At 40.7% G+C, this 20,401-nt stretch overlaps 1 protein-coding gene across 3 annotated transcripts in view; it reads right to left on the bottom strand.

The window, feature by feature from the left end:
- The window catches only part of RYR3 (ryanodine receptor 3), a 508,007-nt gene that overhangs the window by 110,471 nt on the left and 377,135 nt on the right, over positions 1 to 20,401 (bottom strand). For 2 of the 3 annotated variants that reach the window (XM_084861661.1, XM_084861660.1), the window contains exons 44-48: positions 18,434 to 18,614; positions 17,137 to 17,248; positions 13,724 to 13,844; positions 4,970 to 5,139; positions 2,524 to 2,744 (exon numbers count right to left, since the gene is read on the bottom strand). In XM_084861661.1, coding sequence (XP_084717787.1) covers positions 2,524 to 2,744; positions 4,970 to 5,139; positions 13,724 to 13,844; positions 17,137 to 17,248; positions 18,434 to 18,614 — 805 coding nt within the window. The remainder of the gene's footprint in view (positions 1 to 2,523; positions 2,745 to 4,969; positions 5,140 to 13,723; positions 13,845 to 17,136; positions 17,249 to 18,433; positions 18,615 to 20,401) is intronic. The other variant, XM_084861662.1, reaches the window with a different exon arrangement.

The raw sequence follows: 20,401 nt of genomic DNA, 5'->3' as shown, positions 1-20,401 counted from the left end.
CACATTTTGTTATTGATAGTTGGCTATTCAGCTGTTAATCAGTAAAAAAAGTTTTTTGATCTGTTTTGTAGTTTTCGTTTGGCGTTCGTTGAAAAATGGAAAATCAAAAGGAACATTTTTGTCATATTTTGCTTTTTTATTTCCGCAAAGGGAAAATGCATCGCAAGCTCATAAAAAGTTATGTGCTGTTTATGGTGATGAAGCCTTAAAAGAACGGCAGTGTCAAAATTGGTTTGCCAAATTTCGTTCTGGTGATTTTTCACTCAAAGATGAAAAACGCTCTGGTAGTCCAGTTGAAGTTGATGACGCCCTAATCAAAGCAATAATCAATTCAGACTGTCACAGTACAACACGTGAGATTGCAGAGAAGCTTCATGTATCACATACATGCATTGAAAATCACTTAAAACAACTTGGCTATGTTCAAAAACTCGATACATGGGTTCCTCACGAACTGAAAGAATCACAGTTAACGCAACGCATTAGCAGCTGCGATTTGCTAAAGAAACGTAATGAAAATGATCCATTTTTAAAACGACTGATAACTGGCGATGAAAAATGGGTTGTTTACAACAATATCAAGCGGAAAAGATCGTGGAGCAGGCCAGGTGAACCAACTCAAACAACATCAAAAGCTGATATTCATCAAAAGAAGGTTTTGTTATCAGTTTGGTGGGATTACAAAGGAATTGTCTACTTTGAACTCTTACCTCCCAACCGAACGATCAATTCTGATGTCTACATTGAACAACTAACGAAATTAAACAATGCAGTTGAAGAAAAGTGGCCCGAATTGACAAATCGAAAAGGTGTTGTATTCCATCATGACAATGCAAGGCCACACACATCTTTGGTCACTCGGCAAAAATTAATGGAGCTTGGTTGGGATGTTTTGCCACATCCACCATATAGTCCTGACCTTGCACCATCTGATTACTTTTTGTTTCGATCTTTACAAAACTCCTTGAATGGTAAAAATTTCAATAATGATGATGATGTCAAATCGTACCTGATTCAGTTTTTTGCTAATAAAAACCAGAAGTTTTTTGAACGTGGGATTATGATGCTGCCTGAAAGATGGCAAAAGGTCATTGATCAAAATGGGCAATACATTACAGAATAAAGTTATTTAGTTCCATGAAAAAATTGTCTTTGATTTTCTTTTAAAAATCCGCAATTACTTAGTTGCCGACCCAATAGCTTAATTTTAATAAGGCATTTAAATAAAAGAAACTTTGTCTATAATAATAAAAGCATCATATGCTACTTAGACTGGACAGCTGAACAACCTTTTGGACGGGGCTGTGAGGGCTGAGCCCCTTGTAAAAATTTCGTACATCAGACCTCTGGTATTTAAAATATAAGTGTGAGACTGCTTTTTAGTTTAATGTTCTAAAATGAACCAATTGACTGTTTTTTTCTAGGTGACCCTAGCCCCTCAATATATGGTCACCCCTTGTGTGATTAGGAAACAGCTTATTCAACAAGAATCAGGACCATACCCAGCTGGTTTGTGGGTCCCGTCTCCAGGACAACCTAAAGCAGAGGTTCTCAACCTTGGCGGCATTATGGAATCACCGGGGAGCTTCAAAGGATAGAGGTCTGGGTCCCATCCATAAAGGTTGAGCTTGGGGGGTGGACGTGTGACCTGGGCACTGGGATATTAACCTAGTATCGAGCCAGGCAATTCTCATATGCAGTGGAGGTGGAAAACTGGCTTAAAGCAGGAGACCTGTTCCTGGGCCAGTGGCTGAGACTGCCACCAGACCCGACGGAGTTTCCCGAGAACCCAAGTCTCTTGGGTAGACTTAACCCTCTGTCCTTGGTGGCTCTGATGCCTGTGTGCAGTGGTGAAACCCCCTGTCCTTACTTCCCACTGGGACTTCTTCTCTTTGCTCCCATGCTCTGAGGAGGTAGGCTGCTTTGGTTCACTCTTACAGCTGGCCTCTGAGTGAAGGTCCACTCAGAGGGAAGGCCTGCTTCTTAGTAACGAAAACAGTAGTTCTTAATCTAAAATTTCAGGCCTGAAAGACAGTCTCATATCCTGGTCCACCAACCCTATGGGATAGAGCCTGAGCAGTGCCCCCGCCTCACTCCTCACAGGGATTAAAAATATCCTGGGGCAAATAAAGGGATGTTAAGGGTCGGGTTGGTGTATGGCAAAGGCATGGAAGCTTCCTCACACTAGGTTCTCCAGTTTTTTTTCTTTAAAAAAAAATATTTTATTGATTTTTTACAGAGAGGAAAGGAGAGAGAGAGGGATAGAGAGAAACATCGATCAGCTGCCTCTTGCACACCCCCTACTGGCGATATATCCACAACCAAGGTACATGCCCTTGACCGGAATCAAACCTGGGACCTTTCAGTCCGCAGGCCGACGCTCTATCCACTGAGCCAAACCAGTTTCGGTGGTTCTCCAGTTTTTAGATTGATAATACAATTGAATGCAGCTGACATGGGTGCGTACACACAGGTGACATGGATGTGTATGCAGAGGTGAAACACATGGGAGGGGGTACTTACTTGCAAATGGCAAGCAAACATTCTTCTATGGTGTCCCTCTGAGCTTTGGTGAGGGAGCGCCCCTTGGACAGCCTGTATATTGTCTGCAGTGTTGAATCGATCAAAGAGGTACAGTGCTCCGTTCCGGCAAAGAGAGGGGCACACCTTGTGAGGAGCGGGAGCACAGCAGAACATATGTACCTATTCAGCGCCAGCGCAGCCTCTGTGGTGCTTAGGGACACCTAGGAAAGGGTGTTGGGACATTGGTTAATCTCTCCAGGAAAGAGCTAAGCTTACCCCATGTATCCAGCGCCCATCTAGCGGGCAAGGAAGCACACACATATCTATCTACATATCACAGCAGCAAAGGGAACAACGTTGTACCTTCTCAACAGACTGATTTCTCTTTTGTATTTTAAAATGAAAATAAAAGTCCTGCTAAAAATAAATAAACAGAAGAAAGCAAAGGCTGGCTAATTCACAAGTATCCGGCCTCCTCCAAGAATTCCAAACTGTTCAAATCAGGTGACAGCCAATCTAAGCCATATCCTTGATGTTTGTGAAGTTCAACTATATTATCTCATTCTAGCTCCTTTTTTTTTTTTTTTTTTTTGTTATCACTTAAGGGAGACTCACAAGTTGTCCTCTAGTGATTCTGAGATTAGTATTATAGTTGGGTGGAGGCCATGGGAGCTCTCAAACTCACTGGTTTTGCAGAGAGACAGTGGAGGAGCTCTGACTCCCGTCACTCATTTATGAACAATTCATAACCTAATAAATGACACGAGGGCAGACCTCAGGGGAATAAGTGTCCAAGGAATAGAAATGAAGGACCTTCTCTAAAATGGTGTAATGCTCACACACAGTGTTCTCTCTTGTTCACTTAAACTGGATTCAGGGAAGGGCTCACTTAGTGACATGAAATCTAGCAAAAGCATATTTAACCATCATCTGCAAAACTTTAAAAAACCTGGAGATATGCAGAGATGAAATATTATCCTTATTTTCTGTGATCATCACAGTAATTATATTTGTAACTTGTGATTTGATAAACTGCACAGATTGCTGGTGTTCTTCTTAATTATCAGAAGTTTGTCTCATAGAAGCTTGAGTAATCATACTGAAAGAGCTAATCTTCCACATTTATCACTTTAACAGTTGTTAAAATGAGGAAGACAGAGCTTTTATTACAGTGGCTTAAAAGTTTTCAGAAAAGAATGCATGAAAACCTGTGTGCTGAGGAACTGAATAGAAATATTTTTTGTAGATAGATAGTGCTGAGGTAAGCATGTGATCTGGACATCAAATGCTAAAATAGCATTTACTATTTATCTGACCTATAAAAAAATCAAATGCTTTTATCAGGAACTTTAGGAATATCCCATAAGTTAAAAAATTATTATAATTAAGTTATATATAGAGAAAGCTGAACACAAAAGAAGCTGTGGAAGTATTGTTGTAATTATCCAAAAGGATCATATTCCCTGAACACCTTCATGGTTCTACCATCTCTTAATCTCAAGCCAGAAACAGGGGTGAAGCTCTCATTCAGATTGGGGACTGTATTGCTTCCAGTTCCAGGTCACTCCACCCATTCTCAGCAACCCATTCCCATGGAATCCATTCCAGCTAAGGTATTGGCCACCTGACACCCATAAAACAGAACTTAGATTGCTATCTCTTTTGGACAACAGGTGGAACCTTTGAGAAACTGTTCAAGAAGACATGCTCTGGCTCTTTAAAAACAAGCCTAAACTGGAGAGATAATCTTAGACTAAAGCTGATTTAATTGTCTTTTCTCCTTGGATCCAGTCTCTGCTTAGTCCTGACTTGGGGCATGAGGCATCTAAAATCTTTAACTCTTGGGGCCTCCTATCTTGATGTCTGTTGATACTGGATGGCTGTACCTTACACTTGACTGCCAAACTTGGATTTTCCCATGGCTTCTTGTCCTGTGTCATATCCTGAGCTCCAGACTATCCTGCCTGATGGACAGTGCATTAAACCTCGGGAGTAATGTGGAAGAGTATTTCCAGCCTCTAATGCTGCCATCCAGCCATTTTCATAAGCTACAGAGCCATACTTTTCACATGAGGGTGATTTTGTCTCACAGGAAACATTTAGTGAAATCTAGAATTAGTCTGGGGGTAGCAAGTAGAGGCCTGGATGCTACTAAACACCCTGCAATTCATAGGATTACTCCCCACCACAGATAGTGCTGATGTTGAGAAACTTTGGAATAGAGGGAACTGGATTGAATATCTGAGATCATGTTTACATACATCTAAGTCTCTGACCAATAAATTAATATCTTCCTTTACTTGCTTCCTCTGCTTTTTTACCCTTTAAAGCATGCTACTAAGATGTAACCAGTGAGTAGATAATAAGGGCTCACTTCTAAATCCAATATTACTTATTTATTTACAATGATGGGAAAAATATTTTTTTTCTTATTTTAGTCACTTACTGTATCGAGAGAGGCAGAGGCTCTTAAATCAGGTAAAAATCCAACCTCCAGCAGGTGGAGCAGAAAAGTTTGATCCTTAATACCGTAGACACGGTCCAAGAAGAGCACCATGGGGGACTTGTGGTCAGGGCAGAAGCTGGCTGCCATATTGGGCTCACTGACAGACCCATCTGAAAGACACACAGAGAATGTCATTCCCCCTTTTGTATCTCAACAGTCACAAAGGCAACACAGAGTTTGTCTATGACTTGTTCTACTAACAGGCAACAGGAATTTTGGAAACAATATAAAATTGTGCTGAATCCAGCTTATACTGGGTAGAAAGAGCTGATTATTAAAATTTTAGGAGTTTTGTGAACCAGTTGTTAGATATGCTCATTATTATTTCTTCAACCAGGTTTTCTATTCCTTGGTTAGTTTCCTCTCCTTCTGCCATACCTATTATGTGCATGTTGTTTCGTTTCATTTTGTCCCAAAGCTCCCTTAGGCTCTCCTCCTGCTTTTTACGTTTTTTTTTTCTTCTCCTTTTTCTTTCTTTCTTTCTTTCTTTCTTTCTTTCTTTCTTTCTTTTTTTTTTTCAGTTGTTGCTCTGTTTGGGTGTTTTTTCTACCTTGTCTTCTAGCTCACTGATGTGGTCCTCAGATTCTTATAGTCTCCTGTTGATACTTTCTATTGTGTTCTTTATTGCAGCTATGTCATTCTTTATTTCCTATTGGGTTTCGTTATTTCTTCTTGATTCTTACACATGTTGTTGAGTTTGTATGGGGGTTGTTTCTTTGTCCCCCCATTCTCTCTGTTCCTTTGTGGTTATTTCTATGTATGACACCCATTTTTTTTGAGTTTGTCTTATATAGTCAATGTTTTGTGGGACCAAGTGGTGCAATCTCTCTAGTCTTTTGGCTGGGTATTCTAGGGGGGGCCCCTACTTGGGATATTTGGGTTCTCTTGGTACAATTGGGTCTTGAGTATTACTTTCCCATTTGTGGATGGAGTCTCCTCTCAGGGTGTCTGGTTATGTGCTCACTCTCTACCACATTCACTGAAAAGCACAAAATACAACTCGACAAGACACAATACACTCATGATACCAGTAACCCCAATAAAAGTGACCACCAGAGAAAAGAGAGTTACGATAGAAAAAAGAGAGCAAAAAATGATATTGAGAAAAGAAAAAAGGTAAGAGAGAAAATAAAAAGGAGAAAAAGGTAGGGAAAAATGCATATATGGGAGAAAATACCACAAAAAGCAGATAAACCAAAAAATGCAAACAACACCCAGAAAAAAAAAAAAAAGGAGGTGGTGGGGACAGAATATATAGAGGCAGAGATTATATCCAGAATGTAAGGTTAAAGAATTGAATAAATTGGGGAATGACCATGAATCAGTATAGAGGAAGTAGAAAGAGAATGAGTTGATAAGAAGAAAAGTTGAAACAAAATAATCAATAAAAAATAAAAAGATAATAATTATCTATCTATATATTCATCTATTTTTGGAAAAGGAGAATAGAGGAGAGAGCATATAGGGTTGAGTTTAGTGAGTGAAACTAAGCAATTTGGAGAAGAAGAGAGCAAGAGAGGAAGGCAAAAACAAAAGCATGAAAAATTGGCTAGCAAAGAAAGAGAAAAGAGAAGGGTGCATAGACTTGGAGCAGGGAGAGGAAATTAGATATATGAATAAGCCATAGTAGTGTGCACAATAAAATGCTTAAAAAAGGATATATGAGTAAGCCAACAGAGACTACAATAATATCATGTCAATATAGCAGATAAAGAAGATCAATATTTAAAAAGGGGTAAAAAGAAAGAGAAAAATGTTCTTCAGGAGTCCTCTGTCCTTTCCAGCCACATATAATCTCACTAGCTGTGTTTAACTCACCAATTCTGGGTGGTTGTTATTCAATTTATTTGTTTGAAGTCTGCTCCATGAAGCACAGAACACATCTACCTATTTGGCCACCATTTTGACTTCCCCCCTCAATATGCTCATTATTAAAATAAAGTTTACAATTAAGTAAATTATATTTAAAAAGATAACAAAAACTCAAAATTCATCACTTCCTAATTATTCTCTTGAGGTTATTTACATCTGTTATATTGGTAAGTTGGAATTACAATACACTAGTGTGCTATGTGCCAACCCTCTGCTCAGTGACATCACAGTGTTAACTTGAAATTGTCCATGGTGAGAGTATTGCATCACAGAAATGGGAAAATACCAGGAGTCAGGACTTGATTTTACTGTTTTATTGATTGAAGAAAGGGAGGGAGAAAATGTAAGGCAGAATAAATTTAAAAGTCTGCATGACTATTGCTGTTACATCATAAGTAGCAGCAAACTGAGGAAATCTTCCAGTATTTTAAAAGTATTATCTGATTTAGGTGAAATTTGGATCAGATCATCCAATAATTCTAACCTTATCTTAATGAAGAAGTTCAAAGGTGAAGTGGGGAGTAACATGAAGAGAATACAAATTGCTTGACTTGGAGAATAAAGAAGGATTTTGAAATATAATAACAAAGAAAAAGTCTTCCTCTTACACAGTCCTTAAAAGATGAATCTCTAGTCAGAGCATGTTTAAATACCATACTTCATGAGGTACCTTAAGAAGACTAGGGGAGCTGGATCCGAGTTAACCTCTCAGATACACCTGGTTTGCTTAAAAACGTTTTTGTGGTATATCAGTAAGTTTTTTTTTGTGCTAAAAAAATTTGGGAAACACTGAGTTCAACATTTCTTTTTAACCATACATGTTCTCAGAGACTATAATCCAATGTACTTGATGAAATTTCATAAAAATGTGACATTTTTGAGAGTGATGTCACCACAATTGAAGAATAGGAGATCCCAGTCTCTGTACCCCACAAAGATCAACAATTAAACAGCCGCCCATGAACAGAAATAGCACTGGTAGAGCTCAGAAGTCCACTTAAGAAACTTTAGCAATGTAGTGGAATGAAACACCCAAGAATAACTGTCCAAAAAGGGAAGGAAGAGCAGCTTTATTTTGCCTGCATCATCCCATGCTCCAAGCAGCACTGCTCAATGCCAAGAGCGAACACCTCAGCTAGAAAGAGATCCCCGTGATGGAAAAGGGGGTGGGGGAGCAATCAGCTCCTCCAATCTATTGGAGCACTACTTTGCTTTCATACTTGGTGAAAATATCTTATTACTAAAAATATTTCTGGACTTCCTGACTGTTCTCATCTTTTCCATTTGTGAGTATATAGAGGCTAATATGTAGGGCAGAGGACAGATGTAAGTTCAAGACTGACACTTGAGTCAGTCCAAATTACTAACAATTAAAATACCTTGTTTAATCAATAGCTATATAAGACACACCTTGCCTTTCAGCACCTACTAGAATCTTATGAGAACTTTTCTCAGCTTGTCTTGTTTTGTACATGATAATTTAGTTCAGATATATCTCATCTCCAAACATTCATCTACAAGATTGCTCCAGAAACACCAGGCTGAATGAAAGAAAGCTTTTCCTTCAACTGTGTCCTCTAATGAATTTGAGCCCTTTTGCACAGCAGAAGAGTTTATAATGGTAGAAGAAAACGCTGTAATAGCAGATTATAAGTCAATTTTATGACTTCATTAAAACTGTTGTCATTTAATATTAAATTAGGTCAGAATGTGTAAACATTTTTCAACATAGTTGATTAGGTTTTGAAAACTATTGTACCGAAGAGCCCTCTTTGTAGCTAAGCATTCTTCCTGAAGTATAGCAAAGTCTGACAGGCAGAATAGCTGCAGGCACACTTAAGTACACAAGTACAAATAATTTACTCTGCTGGCAATTATGTAAAGAATAAAATAATTAATTGCAATTGTACTTACTAAATGGAGCTCGTCTGTTTCTGATTTACAGGGCTGTTTGTATACAAAATAACAGCATGACCTTAAAAAAGACCTTTAAGACACTGAATATTCACAGGGAGCAGAAGCAGACGGGATCTACTTCATGCTATCTGGAATTCTCCTCCAGTTATGTCCATTCTTCTGTCATTTAAGTACAGCATTTAACACGGTGAGTTGATGTTAGAGATGATTAAGAATAAGAAAGATGGGCAGGGCTATTTGTATCAACAGGAGCCAAAGTGGTCCCCAGTGACCTGCTCTGCAGAGAACCTCGGCAGCTTTGGCCACTGACTAAACCAAAAGCCAGCACAGCAATCACAGAACCTGGCACATTTCATAGGGTATCCGTGTTTGCAGATGCCCAGATGCCTGAGTCTTCCTCCACTCCCACTCCCCTCACTGCTAGAACCCAAGATCTGTACTGGCAGCCTCTGCCGCTGTGTAACTTCAAGATGCCAGCTTAGACCCCTGTAGCAGACACCCATTGCCATCTGTGCATGGGAACAGACTCCAATCGTTGGCCTTTATGGCCATGTACATATAATGAGGCCCTGCAGCCATGCGAGTGCAAACTGACAACCAGGGCTGCCATAACTGCTTGTGGGCCCAGCTCCGGCCCTGTCTCCTATCAATGGCCTGCACTGCTGTAGCTAGTACCTTAAAAACATTTTTCAAATTGATTTTAGAGAGGAAGAAAGGGAGGAGGAGGAGGAGGAGGAGGAGGAGGAGGAGGAGAAGGAGGAGGAGGAGGAGGAGGAGGAGAGAGAGAGAGAGAGAGAGAGAGAGAGAGAGAGAGAGAGAGAGAGAGAGAGAGAGAGAGAGAGGAGAGAGATCAATGATGAGAGGGAATCATTGATTGGCTGCCTCCTCCATACCACCACTGGGGAATGAACCTGCAATCCAGGCATGTGCCCTGACCACAGAATCGAAAGGTGACCTCCTGGTTCATATGTAGACACTTAACCCCTTAGTCACACCAGCTGGGCTATAGCTAGAACCTTTAGTGGTGAACTTGTACATCACTGGCCAGAGTCTTGTCACTGGCATCCACTGTTGTGCACCTGTGGCAAGACTCTGAAACAACACAAATGCACACCAACAGCCATGGTCCCCACAGCTGCTAGTGTACCTACAAATGACTCTTGTTTTTGATGCTGGCTTTGGCCATTACCACTATGTGTGGGTATGCAATTGCTCTGTGCCACTATATCTGTGGCTGGTCCCTGCAGCTGAGTGCAAACACTAGCTCTGACAATCACCACTGCCTGGCCTGTTCCTACTTGCTAGACCCAGAAGCCCGCTAAGGACCTCAACAGCTCTTGCAGTCATTGAGGATTCCTGGCAGTTCTTACCAAGGACAATACAGTTGTCAATGTTGAGGACTCCAGTGTCCCTGAGTTGACAAGACATCACTCCTCTCCCAAGACCCAAAGCTGCTAACACCCCTGCACTTGGCACCCTGCTTTACTACACCTGGGGTCACAGCACACTCCAAAGTGCCCCACCCACAGGTGAAGGTTTTTCCTTACCAAAGTCAGTCCGTAAAGTCTGGAAGAGATGACTGATTTTTCAAGTGTGCAGATAACTGCAAAACTAAAGGTATCACAAAAAATAAGGAAACATGACACCACAAAGGAACACAATAAACTTATTGTAACTGACCCTAAAGAAATGAAAATAGATGAATTGCCTGATAATTTCAAATAATTATTTTAAATGCTCAGAGAGCTACAGTAGAACACAGAAATGCAATTTAATGAAACCAGGAAAACAATATGAGAACAAAATGAGAAATTCAACAAAGAGATAGAAAATATAAAAACATAAAAACAGCTAAAAATTTTGGAACTGAAGAATATAATGATTGAATGGATGAATTCAACAGAACACATTGACAGCAAACAAATAAGCATAAAAATCAGCAAATTCTACAAAATTCCAATGTCACAGATATAGAAAAACAATCCTAAAATTCATATGGTATGACAAAATACCCTGAATAGCCAAAGCAATCTTGTAAAAGAACAAAGCTGGTGGTACCACATTTCCTGATTTCAAACTATATTAAAAAGCTACAGTAATCAAAACAGTGTATTATTGGTATACTGTGGCAGACACATAGATCAATGGAACAGAATTGAGAGCCAAGAAATAAAACTATAAGTACAAAGTCAAGAAAGATTTGATGAGGGAGCCAAGAATACTCAATGGAGAAAGGATGGTCTCTTCAATAAATGGTGTTGGAAAATTACATTCACATGCAAAAGAATAAAATTAACCCATGTCTTACACCATTCACAAAAATTAACTCAAAATGGGTTAAGAAAACTTAAGACCTGAAACATGAAACTTCTAAAAGAAAACAGTCTTAAATTCCTTGACTTTGATTTTGGTAATGATTTTTTGGCTATGACACCAAAAACACAGATAATGAAAGCAAAAATCAACAGGTAGGACTCCATAAAAACACACACAACAGACACCACACACACAAAAAAACAACCTTTGTTACAGCAAAAGAAACAATAAAACAAAAAGGCAACCTGTGTAATAGGAGAAAAATTTGCAGACCACATATCTGAAAAGGAATTAATATTCCCCGCACACAAGAAATAAGGAACATACAATAAAATAGCAAAAGAGCAAGTAATTCAATTAAAAATGGGGAAAAGACCTGAATAGAAATTTTCCCAAAGACACAAAAATGACCCTCAGGTATATGAAAAGGTGCTCAACACTAATTATCAGGGAATTATGAATTATGCAATTCAAAACCACAAGATATCATTTCATACTTATTATAATGACTATTATAAAAAACACAAATGCTAACACATGCTAGTGAGGATGTGGACTGTTGTGCAGTGTTGATGGGAATGTAAACTGGTACAGTCACTATGGACAATAATATGGAGGTTCCTCTAAAAATAGGACTTCCATTTGATCCCACTGCTGGGTATATATTAAAGGAAATAAAGTTATTACCTTGAAGATATATGCCTCCCTATGTCCATTGTGGCATTATTTACAATAGCCAAGATTTGGAAATAATCCAAGTATTCATTGATGGATAAATGGATATAGAAAATGTGACACACACATACTGGAATATTGAGCCATAAAAAATAAGGAAATCCTGCCATTTGCAACAGTATGGCTGGACTTTGAGGGCATTATGCTAAGTGACATAAGTCAGACAGAGAAAGGAATTACTGTGTGATCTCACATATGAGAATCTAAAAACACTGAACTTATAGAAACAGAGAGTAGACGGATAGTTACCAAGGATTGGGGTGGTGGGAAAAATGGGCAGATGTTGGTCAAAGATTTAAAAACTTTCAGTTATAAGATGAGTAAATTCTGGGGATCTAATGTACAGTAAGGTGATTATAGTTAACTAGTGGCCCAGTGCACAAAATTCATGCATATTAAAAGGGAATTAATTAGAGAAAATATTTTTAAATTGCTATTTGCCCTTTCTCTATAATAGAAGTGTCAGAGATGAAAGAAAATTAGTAAAATGTATATGAAAATCTCCCTCCTGTCAGAGTCTGGGGCATACTATGGAACCCATAGTCAAGTCCTTGCCCACTCGAGTACACTTTGAAATCTCACCTGAGACCCAGACCCGGCTGGCCTCACCCCCACTGGGTGAGACCCAGACGAGGGTGACCCCACCCCTGTCGAGCCCTGCTAGACAGGAGGGGGGGCAATGCCAGGGCAAGGGGCATGGCCTGAGATCCCCTGCCCCAGCTGGCAACATGCAGCCTCAGGTCCCTGCTGATTAGTCATTGCATGTCACTGCATGATGACCATTTGCATATTAATTGCATGCTAATAAGACTGGATGTCCTTCCAGACAAAGCCGCAGCGGGTGGGGGCTGAGGCTGAGACTGAGGTGGCAGAGGCCCCTGGCTGTAGTGGTGGTGGTCAGGGGCCAGTGCCAAGGCCCTTGCATGAATTTCATGCATCAGGCCTCTAGTATTGTGTATTTGAAAGTTGCTATAGGAGTAGAACAAAACAACAACAACAACAACAAAGGTAATTATGTGAGGTGAAAGATGTATTAAATAACCTTATTGTGGTAAACATTTTGCAATATACAAGTGTATCAAATCATCATATTGCGTACCTTAAACTTATATGATGTTATATATCACTCATATCTCAATAAAGCTGAAAAAAAATGAGCCACATTCTATAGCATTTTCCAAACTTATTTGACTCCAAACTTCTTGTATACCCATTAATATCTTCAACAAAAATGTTCCAAAGAATACCAGTTTGGGAAACACTATAATATTCAGAGTCATGCTATCTTTTCAATTCCCCCATCTGCTGGATGAAATTGCCCGGATAGCAGGTGGAGTGAGGAGGAGAAACTGAAGGCTTCTGGGGGAGTATACATTTTGCAAAGTTAACATGAATTATTGCCAAATGTCACAAGTAGCATTGGGGAAAATCTGTTTATGCTCCATGGCTATGAGGTACATAGATCACACTGTGGCAGAAGGGAGCCTGTTCAGGCCCTATTGCTGCCCCAGGTGGCTGCACTATCTGGGTATGTGGAGGCAGAGAAAGATGGTGAGAGTTTTCACTGGTCCCATTCCATCAGCATCCTTGCAGGGGGTTAGGGTGTTTCGCGGACTGTGAGATCTGGACTGTCCATATCTATGGGATGTACAGGAATCTCTGACATGGAAGCAGAGGAGACAATAGCCAGCTGGAGCCAGAAGGAGAGGAGAGAATTCATCATCAGAAAAGGAGCAAGACCTTCCCTGATGCTGCCTGCCCTGCAAGTAGGAGCATGGAAGAACAACACTGGCAGAGGCCTGACCCCGAGAGAATGGGAACTGGCAGCACTCAACCCTGAGCTGCTTCTCTTACCTTTGTTCAGGGAGGGCAGTTTCAAGGGAATGCTGATGATCCCAACCAAGTCCTCAGTGGGGACAAGGGAGCGTAGGATTGACCTGATCCGGATGGCTTCCCCTTTTCCTGTCTGGATAAGCTGCAATGCAAGGTTAGAGAATAAGATAAAGGAGCTCTTACACTCTCATTCCACTCCCTCCAAATCTCTGGCAGAGAAATGGTTCTACTTAAGGGGTGGGTACTCTTCTAAATTTCTGTAACTGCAAAAACATGACCACAGGGAAAGAGAGGAGCTTTCTCCTGATATTCTAGAAGAGGTGCTACTAAGGAGGTCACTTGCAACTACAATGGTCATGCAGTTATGGTATCAAGTCTCAGCAGTAAATGTGGACCTTGCTGGTGATTCTTGGTATGACAGCAACAGGGAGCTCTCTGGCTGTGACAGAGGTGTTGAGAATGTGGCCATAATTCCAGACTCCTGAATGCAGCTGAATGTAGAAAAACTTATGAATTTTAGTTTCCTAAAGGGATGATTAATGTGGGACTGGCAAGAGGAGCATAGAGAATGCCCTAGATAAACTTGGAATCTCAGTGGAGCTATTCTGGGATGGATGGCATGATCCATACAGCCATAAATGGGATAAGCAGCATGTATAGGTGACAACAAGTATGGGGGCAACAAGTATGCTTCTGGGCCCTCAGCAGAGAACTGAACTGCCATGATCTCAGAATGGAATCAATGCTAGGTCAGCTGCAGGGCATGCTGGGATATTATGCACAGAGGCCCCAGGGAAAGAATGCCTGTGCACTCAGCCCAGCTGCTATCTCTCATTCCTGTAGGTAGAGGGACAGCTGTCAGTGATGATGGCATCTCCCCTCCCACCACCACTCACAGAGTAGGGTCCAGAGGAGGGATCTGGCAAGGTGTGTGTGTGTGTGTGTGTGTATGTGTGTGTGTGTGTGTGTGTGTGTGTGTGTGTGTGTATAAGTGTCAGACCAGAGGAGAAATAAGGAAGGAAGGAACTTCTTCCCAGATGGGGCTCTGATGGTGCAGCTATCCCATGCTGCTGTCTTCCTGAGAATAAGCAAACTGTGTAACTTGTTTTCTGAACTAATGACAGGTGAGCAGGGGAACTGCCATCCCTGCACTCAAGACTGTAGAACACCTAATATTTCCCTGACTTCCTTTCGGTTTTCTTTATTTGTTTAAGGCACAGAAATAAAAATATGAGCCCATGTGGATAAGGCTGGTTTATCATAGTAGAAACTAGAATTCTAAGGATTCTGACCAGCCTTCTTTATCAAGATTTTGACTTTTGCCCTACTGGTTTGGCTCAGTGGATAAGAGCTGAAGAGCATCAGCCTGTGGACTGAGGGGTCCTGTGTTTGATTCCAGTCAAGGGCACATTCCTGGGTTGTGGGCTTGATCCCCATTGGGGGAGGCACAGGAGGCAGCCAGTCAATGATTCTCTCTCATCATTGATGTTTCTATCTGTCTTTCTCTTTCCCTTCCTCTCTGAAATCAATACATATATTAAAAAAAAAGATTTTGACTTTCTTCTAACAACAGTTGATCTAGATTCTTCCATGTTGGAATCATTTCCCTAAACATGTGTCAATGGATTTGCAAATGGGCCAGACTATATAGTAAGAAAGACCCATGAAATCCTGGAAGAAAGGTAAGAGTAGACTCTTTAACGCAGTGTTCTAAATTACAGGCGATGACCAATTAGTGGGTTGTAAAATCAAGTTAGTGGGCTGTGATCAGCATTAAAGAGCACGAGAGTATTATGGAGTAGAAGAAATTAGAGTGCAATGTCCATAGTAAGGATAAATTTTGTTTTTGGAATACATCTATACTAGGAGGCAAGATAAATTATATTTCTTACTATGATCAAAACAAATTTTTTTAGTCAAAAACTTTAAAAGCCACTACTTTAATGGGTTTTGTTTTTCATTAGTATTAAAAAATGTATAACACCCACTTGGCAGTGACCATTTATACAGTTTCATCAACACCAGATACAACTGTTTAGTTCAGCTTAATCTGCATTGCAAGTGCTTTTGGAAGATGCGCTGTAATAATCCCAATGCTGTGAGCACTACAGAGAGAGGCAGGAAGGAGCCAGAGCCCAATGAGCAAGCCAAACAGTTCTTCCAAAGAATTATTAAGTTTTTTTTAAAATTTAAAATATATCTTTAGTGTTGTCATAAAATAAGCAGTTACTTCCTCTCTCATTTATGACATGAGACTTTATATGAAATAAGGACACTTTCTTTCAGCCCACAGCAGAGGTAAAAAAAAAAAAAAAGGGAGGAGAAAAAAACAAGTTGTAAGATCAAAACTGGAAATCTGAGAAGACATCCCATAAAAACGCCCCTTTTGGGCATGTCTGTAAAGCTTATCCCTGGGAAATAATCATAGATTATGGGAAAAGACTACTTTCCTGGTACTTAATGCCATAGTCATAAAGAAAATAGGGTTTTCCATGTGGAGTAGCCTGATGGCCACCATAAAGAATAAATTTGGGAAACAGAAACAGACTCACAGATACAGAGAACAGATTGAGGGCTGCCAGAGGGGAAGGGGTTGGGGGACTCGGTGAAAAAGGTGAAGGGATTGAGCAGGACAGATGGGTAGTTACAAAATAGTCATGGGGATATAAAGTACAGCATAGGGAATACAGTCAATAATATTATAATAACTATGTACAGTGCCAGGTGAGTACTTGAAATATTGATGGAATCACTTTGTATCGATAAAGTATCTGATTGTCCACTATGCTGTACACCTGAAACTAATACAAAATAATATTGAATGTAAACTGTAGTTAAAAAAGAAAAAGAGAAAAATCATAAAAAATGAATTAAGTTGGTAACATTTTGAAGAAATTGAGGCATATGGTATATAATTTTTGGGGGCTTTTGAAACAGGATATGGGAAGATATGATCAACTAGTGCCACAGAGAAATCACACATCACAGAGATTTGCCCAGGAGTCATTCCTTAGTCCCACTTTGAGCACATCATGAGAAGGCAGGGTTCTTTGGAAAAGACAATAATGTGGGGGAAAATGGAAGACAGATGAAAAAAAGGAAGACTAAATGTTAGATGGTTTGACTTCATAGAAGAAACCACAGGCAGGAGTCTGCAGGAGCTGAGCAGGGCTGCTGAAGACAGCCCTGTGGATATCACTCACTCACAGGGTCACCAGGATTCAGAACTGACTTAACAACAGGTAATATACACACATTCCCTAGAAAGCTGCAGAGGCAGGTACCAGAGCTGGAAGCTACTTTTCATGTTAGCTAAAAGGAGCTGAGAGAACATCATGACAGCACATGACAGAAGAAAAACTTACATTCAGAAAATCTACAGTGCTCTTGGATCAAGCCCCTCCAAGTTGCCCTCTGAGAGCTCAATTACTTACATGCATTTCAGGAGCACAGCGGCCCAGTAGATCTATAAGAGCTGAATAAAATGACATAATTGCATTGCCCATGTGTACGATCTCTTCTTCGTCTTCACTGTCTTCTGTGCTGCTGAGAAAGAACCAACACAAGGAGGTGTGAGGAAGCCTGGCAGGTAGGGCCATGGCCATGCCATTGGACATGAGTTACATGATATGAAAATGCTCTGCTCATCCTGGGCATCAGCATCCTTCCCCTTGGACACCTTTCTTTCCTCCAGAAGCCAACTTAGGCACTAAGTTCAATGGACCCAAATAATCACGCATGACATTCCTAGGGTCCCATGAACTTTAAGGCATGCGTACTGATACTGGCTATCATTCAGACCATATATATTCATGGCGAGGCACCAGATTCCCCATAGTTCCTACTAACCTTTCCTCCTCCTTTCCTTCCTGAATACACAAGGAACACATTGGACAAAGAGTCAAGAGGGCTGCGGCCATGCTCAGGCTCTGTTGCTAACAAGCTAGATAACTCTGGGCCTCAGTTTTTTTCTCATGTTACATGAGGGAGTTGGGGCAACTTATGTTTTAGATTCTTTCTAGTTGTACTAGGTCACCTGACAGAATAAGTGACAAAAGAAAAAAAAAAAAAGCCAACCAGCTGGAGTTCTACCCACTCTTTAGATTCTGGGTCCAATCCAGAGGCTGTGATTGAAGAAAGGGACATGGACATAAGACACAATGAAAGAAGTCACAAGGCAATCCACCAATGCACCAATGATCTTAACCTTTAAATACCAAGGTTAGGGATGCTGTGATGTTTCATATTTGGCAGTTCTCTTTTTTTTTTTTTACCTAAAGAATAAAATCAAAATACTTTCAGAAGAGGAAGTATTAAAAGAGAGGTATGAGATGAGAAACCAAACTTTAAAATACTGAAGGAAACAGTCTCGATTTAGACAACTATGGTAAACTTGTCAGTCCAGGCCTTGTATCCTCTGCACAGCTTCCCCTGTAGGGAGGACAGTGTTGTAGGGAGGACAGTGCTGGCGAGAAGCTCAATTTGCCAATTGGTCAGAGTGGGGTGAGAAAAATGGAAGTGGGTGGAGGCGATATTGATCACTGGGCTAACTGCAAGAGTGAAGACAGCAACGTGCTTGACAAAGTGATTTAAAATGTTTTCACCACAACTGTACAGAACCTGTGCTTCCTCTAGCGGGGAGAATTAGTGACACGTCGTTAATGATTCCTGTATTGATATTTGGAAGTTCACCAGCTAAATCCACACCTGAAGGCAATTCCATTCACTTACACTTCTCTCTTGTATCCCTGAGAGGGGAGGTCGAGGGCTGGGCTCTCAGAGATCTTAATGGCACCCTGCATGGCGGCCAACAGACCATTTCCTCCTTCACCCCGCAGGGCTGGGCCGAAGCACTCGGGGCGTCTGATGAGCAGCTTGACCACGACACTGGCATTTTCTTCCACACTTTCACCTATGGAAAGAGGCATCGTTTCCTTCTCTTTGGGAAGGACAACCCCACGATTTATTTCTAATCGGTGAGGCTGGGAGAACAGCATTTGACTGAGCTTGCCACTCACTCTTTTTTTTTTTTTAAATCCTCACCTGAGGATATTTTTCCTATTGCTTTTTAGAGAGAGTGAAAGGGAGGAGGAAGGAGGAGAGAAAGGAAAATAATCGATGTGATTAAGACACTTCATTTGGATGCCTCCATACGACCTTGACCAGGGGCTGGGGGTCTAACCCACAACCTAGGTACACACAAGCCCTTGAACCAGTATCAAACCCTTTACTTTTCAGTGTGTGGGCTGATGCTGTAACCATTAAGCTACACTGGCCACTCACTCTTAAGATCAGGAGGTAATATTTTTTAAAAATATATATTTTATTGATTTTTTACAGAGAGGAAGAGACAGGGATAGAAAGCCAGAAACATCAATGAGAGAGAAACATTGACCAGCTGCCTCCTGCACAACCCCCACCAAGGATGTGACGCTCTATCCACTGAGCTAAACTGGTTTCAGCAAGATCAGGAGGTAATATTGATGGAAAGAAAGGTGAGCTTTGATAAATCAGATTGGAATTTGTTTATTTGAAGTATTACAATTAACCATTATAGAATAAAATTTTGCTTTTAAATTCAGACTTTTGTGCTGTTCAGATTATTTCACCATCTTTATGTCCTCAGAGGGCAAGAAATAACACCACAGAATCTCCCACCAACTACAGAATAATTTACAGTTGACTTAGAGAATGAAAAAACTTATATATTTGCTAACTCCTTGAGGAGCACTTAAAAGGTATCTCCTTCCTTCTGTGAGAGCAGGTAAAAGAGTAACTCAAGCTGATGTGCCTCAATCAACCTGTGAGAGGGGACATATTAGCTCCTGAGCTGTAGTCTCAGTCTAGTACCTGCCCCAGAACAGCCAAGTTTGTGTGGATGGAACTCAGGGCATTCCTGAAATTATTTCTCCATGAAACAAATCTATTTGGTAAAGTTGCCTTGGTTATACTTAAAATAGCTCCATGGGAAGCTAAAGGTTGGAGAATTATAGTCTACTGGTATTTTTCTTTGGAAGAACCGCAGACCACCAAAGAAGTGATTAAGCAGCAGGCCTGTCACACCTAGAAAGGAACAGCCAATGCTTCTCAGAATAGCAGTTTGGCAGCTGTCCAAACAGCGCCATAAAACATACCTTCTGTCTTAGATACAATCTGAATTTGTGTCTGAGAATTTATCTCTCAGACAAAACTCAAAAGACAATTCTTTTTGATGTTATACATTGGATGGAGCCTGAAGAAAAACTTCCACAAAATCTTTAGATACTTTTTGGAGGATTGAGCTCTATAATAGAGGTTGCATCCTGATATGCTGTTATATTAAACTAATAGCCCGGTGCACAAAATTCATGCACAATACAGGGGGATTAATTAGAGGAAATAATTTAATATTGCTATTTGTCCTTTCTCTATAATGGAAGTGTCAGAGATAAAAGAAAACTAGTAAAATGTATATGAAAACCTTCATCCTGTCAGAGTCTGGGGCATGCCATGGGACCCAGAGTCAAGTCCTTGCCCACCCACATGTGCCTCAAAAATCATGTGAGACCCAGACTTGGCTGGCTCCTGCCCCCATTGACCTAGATCCAGACCTTGCCAGTCCCACCCTTGACAAGCCTGGCTGGGCAGTAGATATAGCTTCAGGTCCCCTGGCCTGGCGCCATGATGGGGGGAGGGGGAGGGGAGATAGCCTGAGGTCCC

Source organism: Pipistrellus hanaki (genome assembly GCF_964339955.1).
Source record: "Pipistrellus hanaki genome assembly, chromosome: 1".
NCBI classification, from domain to species: domain Eukaryota; kingdom Metazoa; phylum Chordata; class Mammalia; order Chiroptera; family Vespertilionidae; genus Pipistrellus; species Pipistrellus hanaki.
The sequence above is the reverse complement of the archived record's forward strand: the minus strand, read 5'-3'. Positions and strand labels throughout refer to the sequence as shown.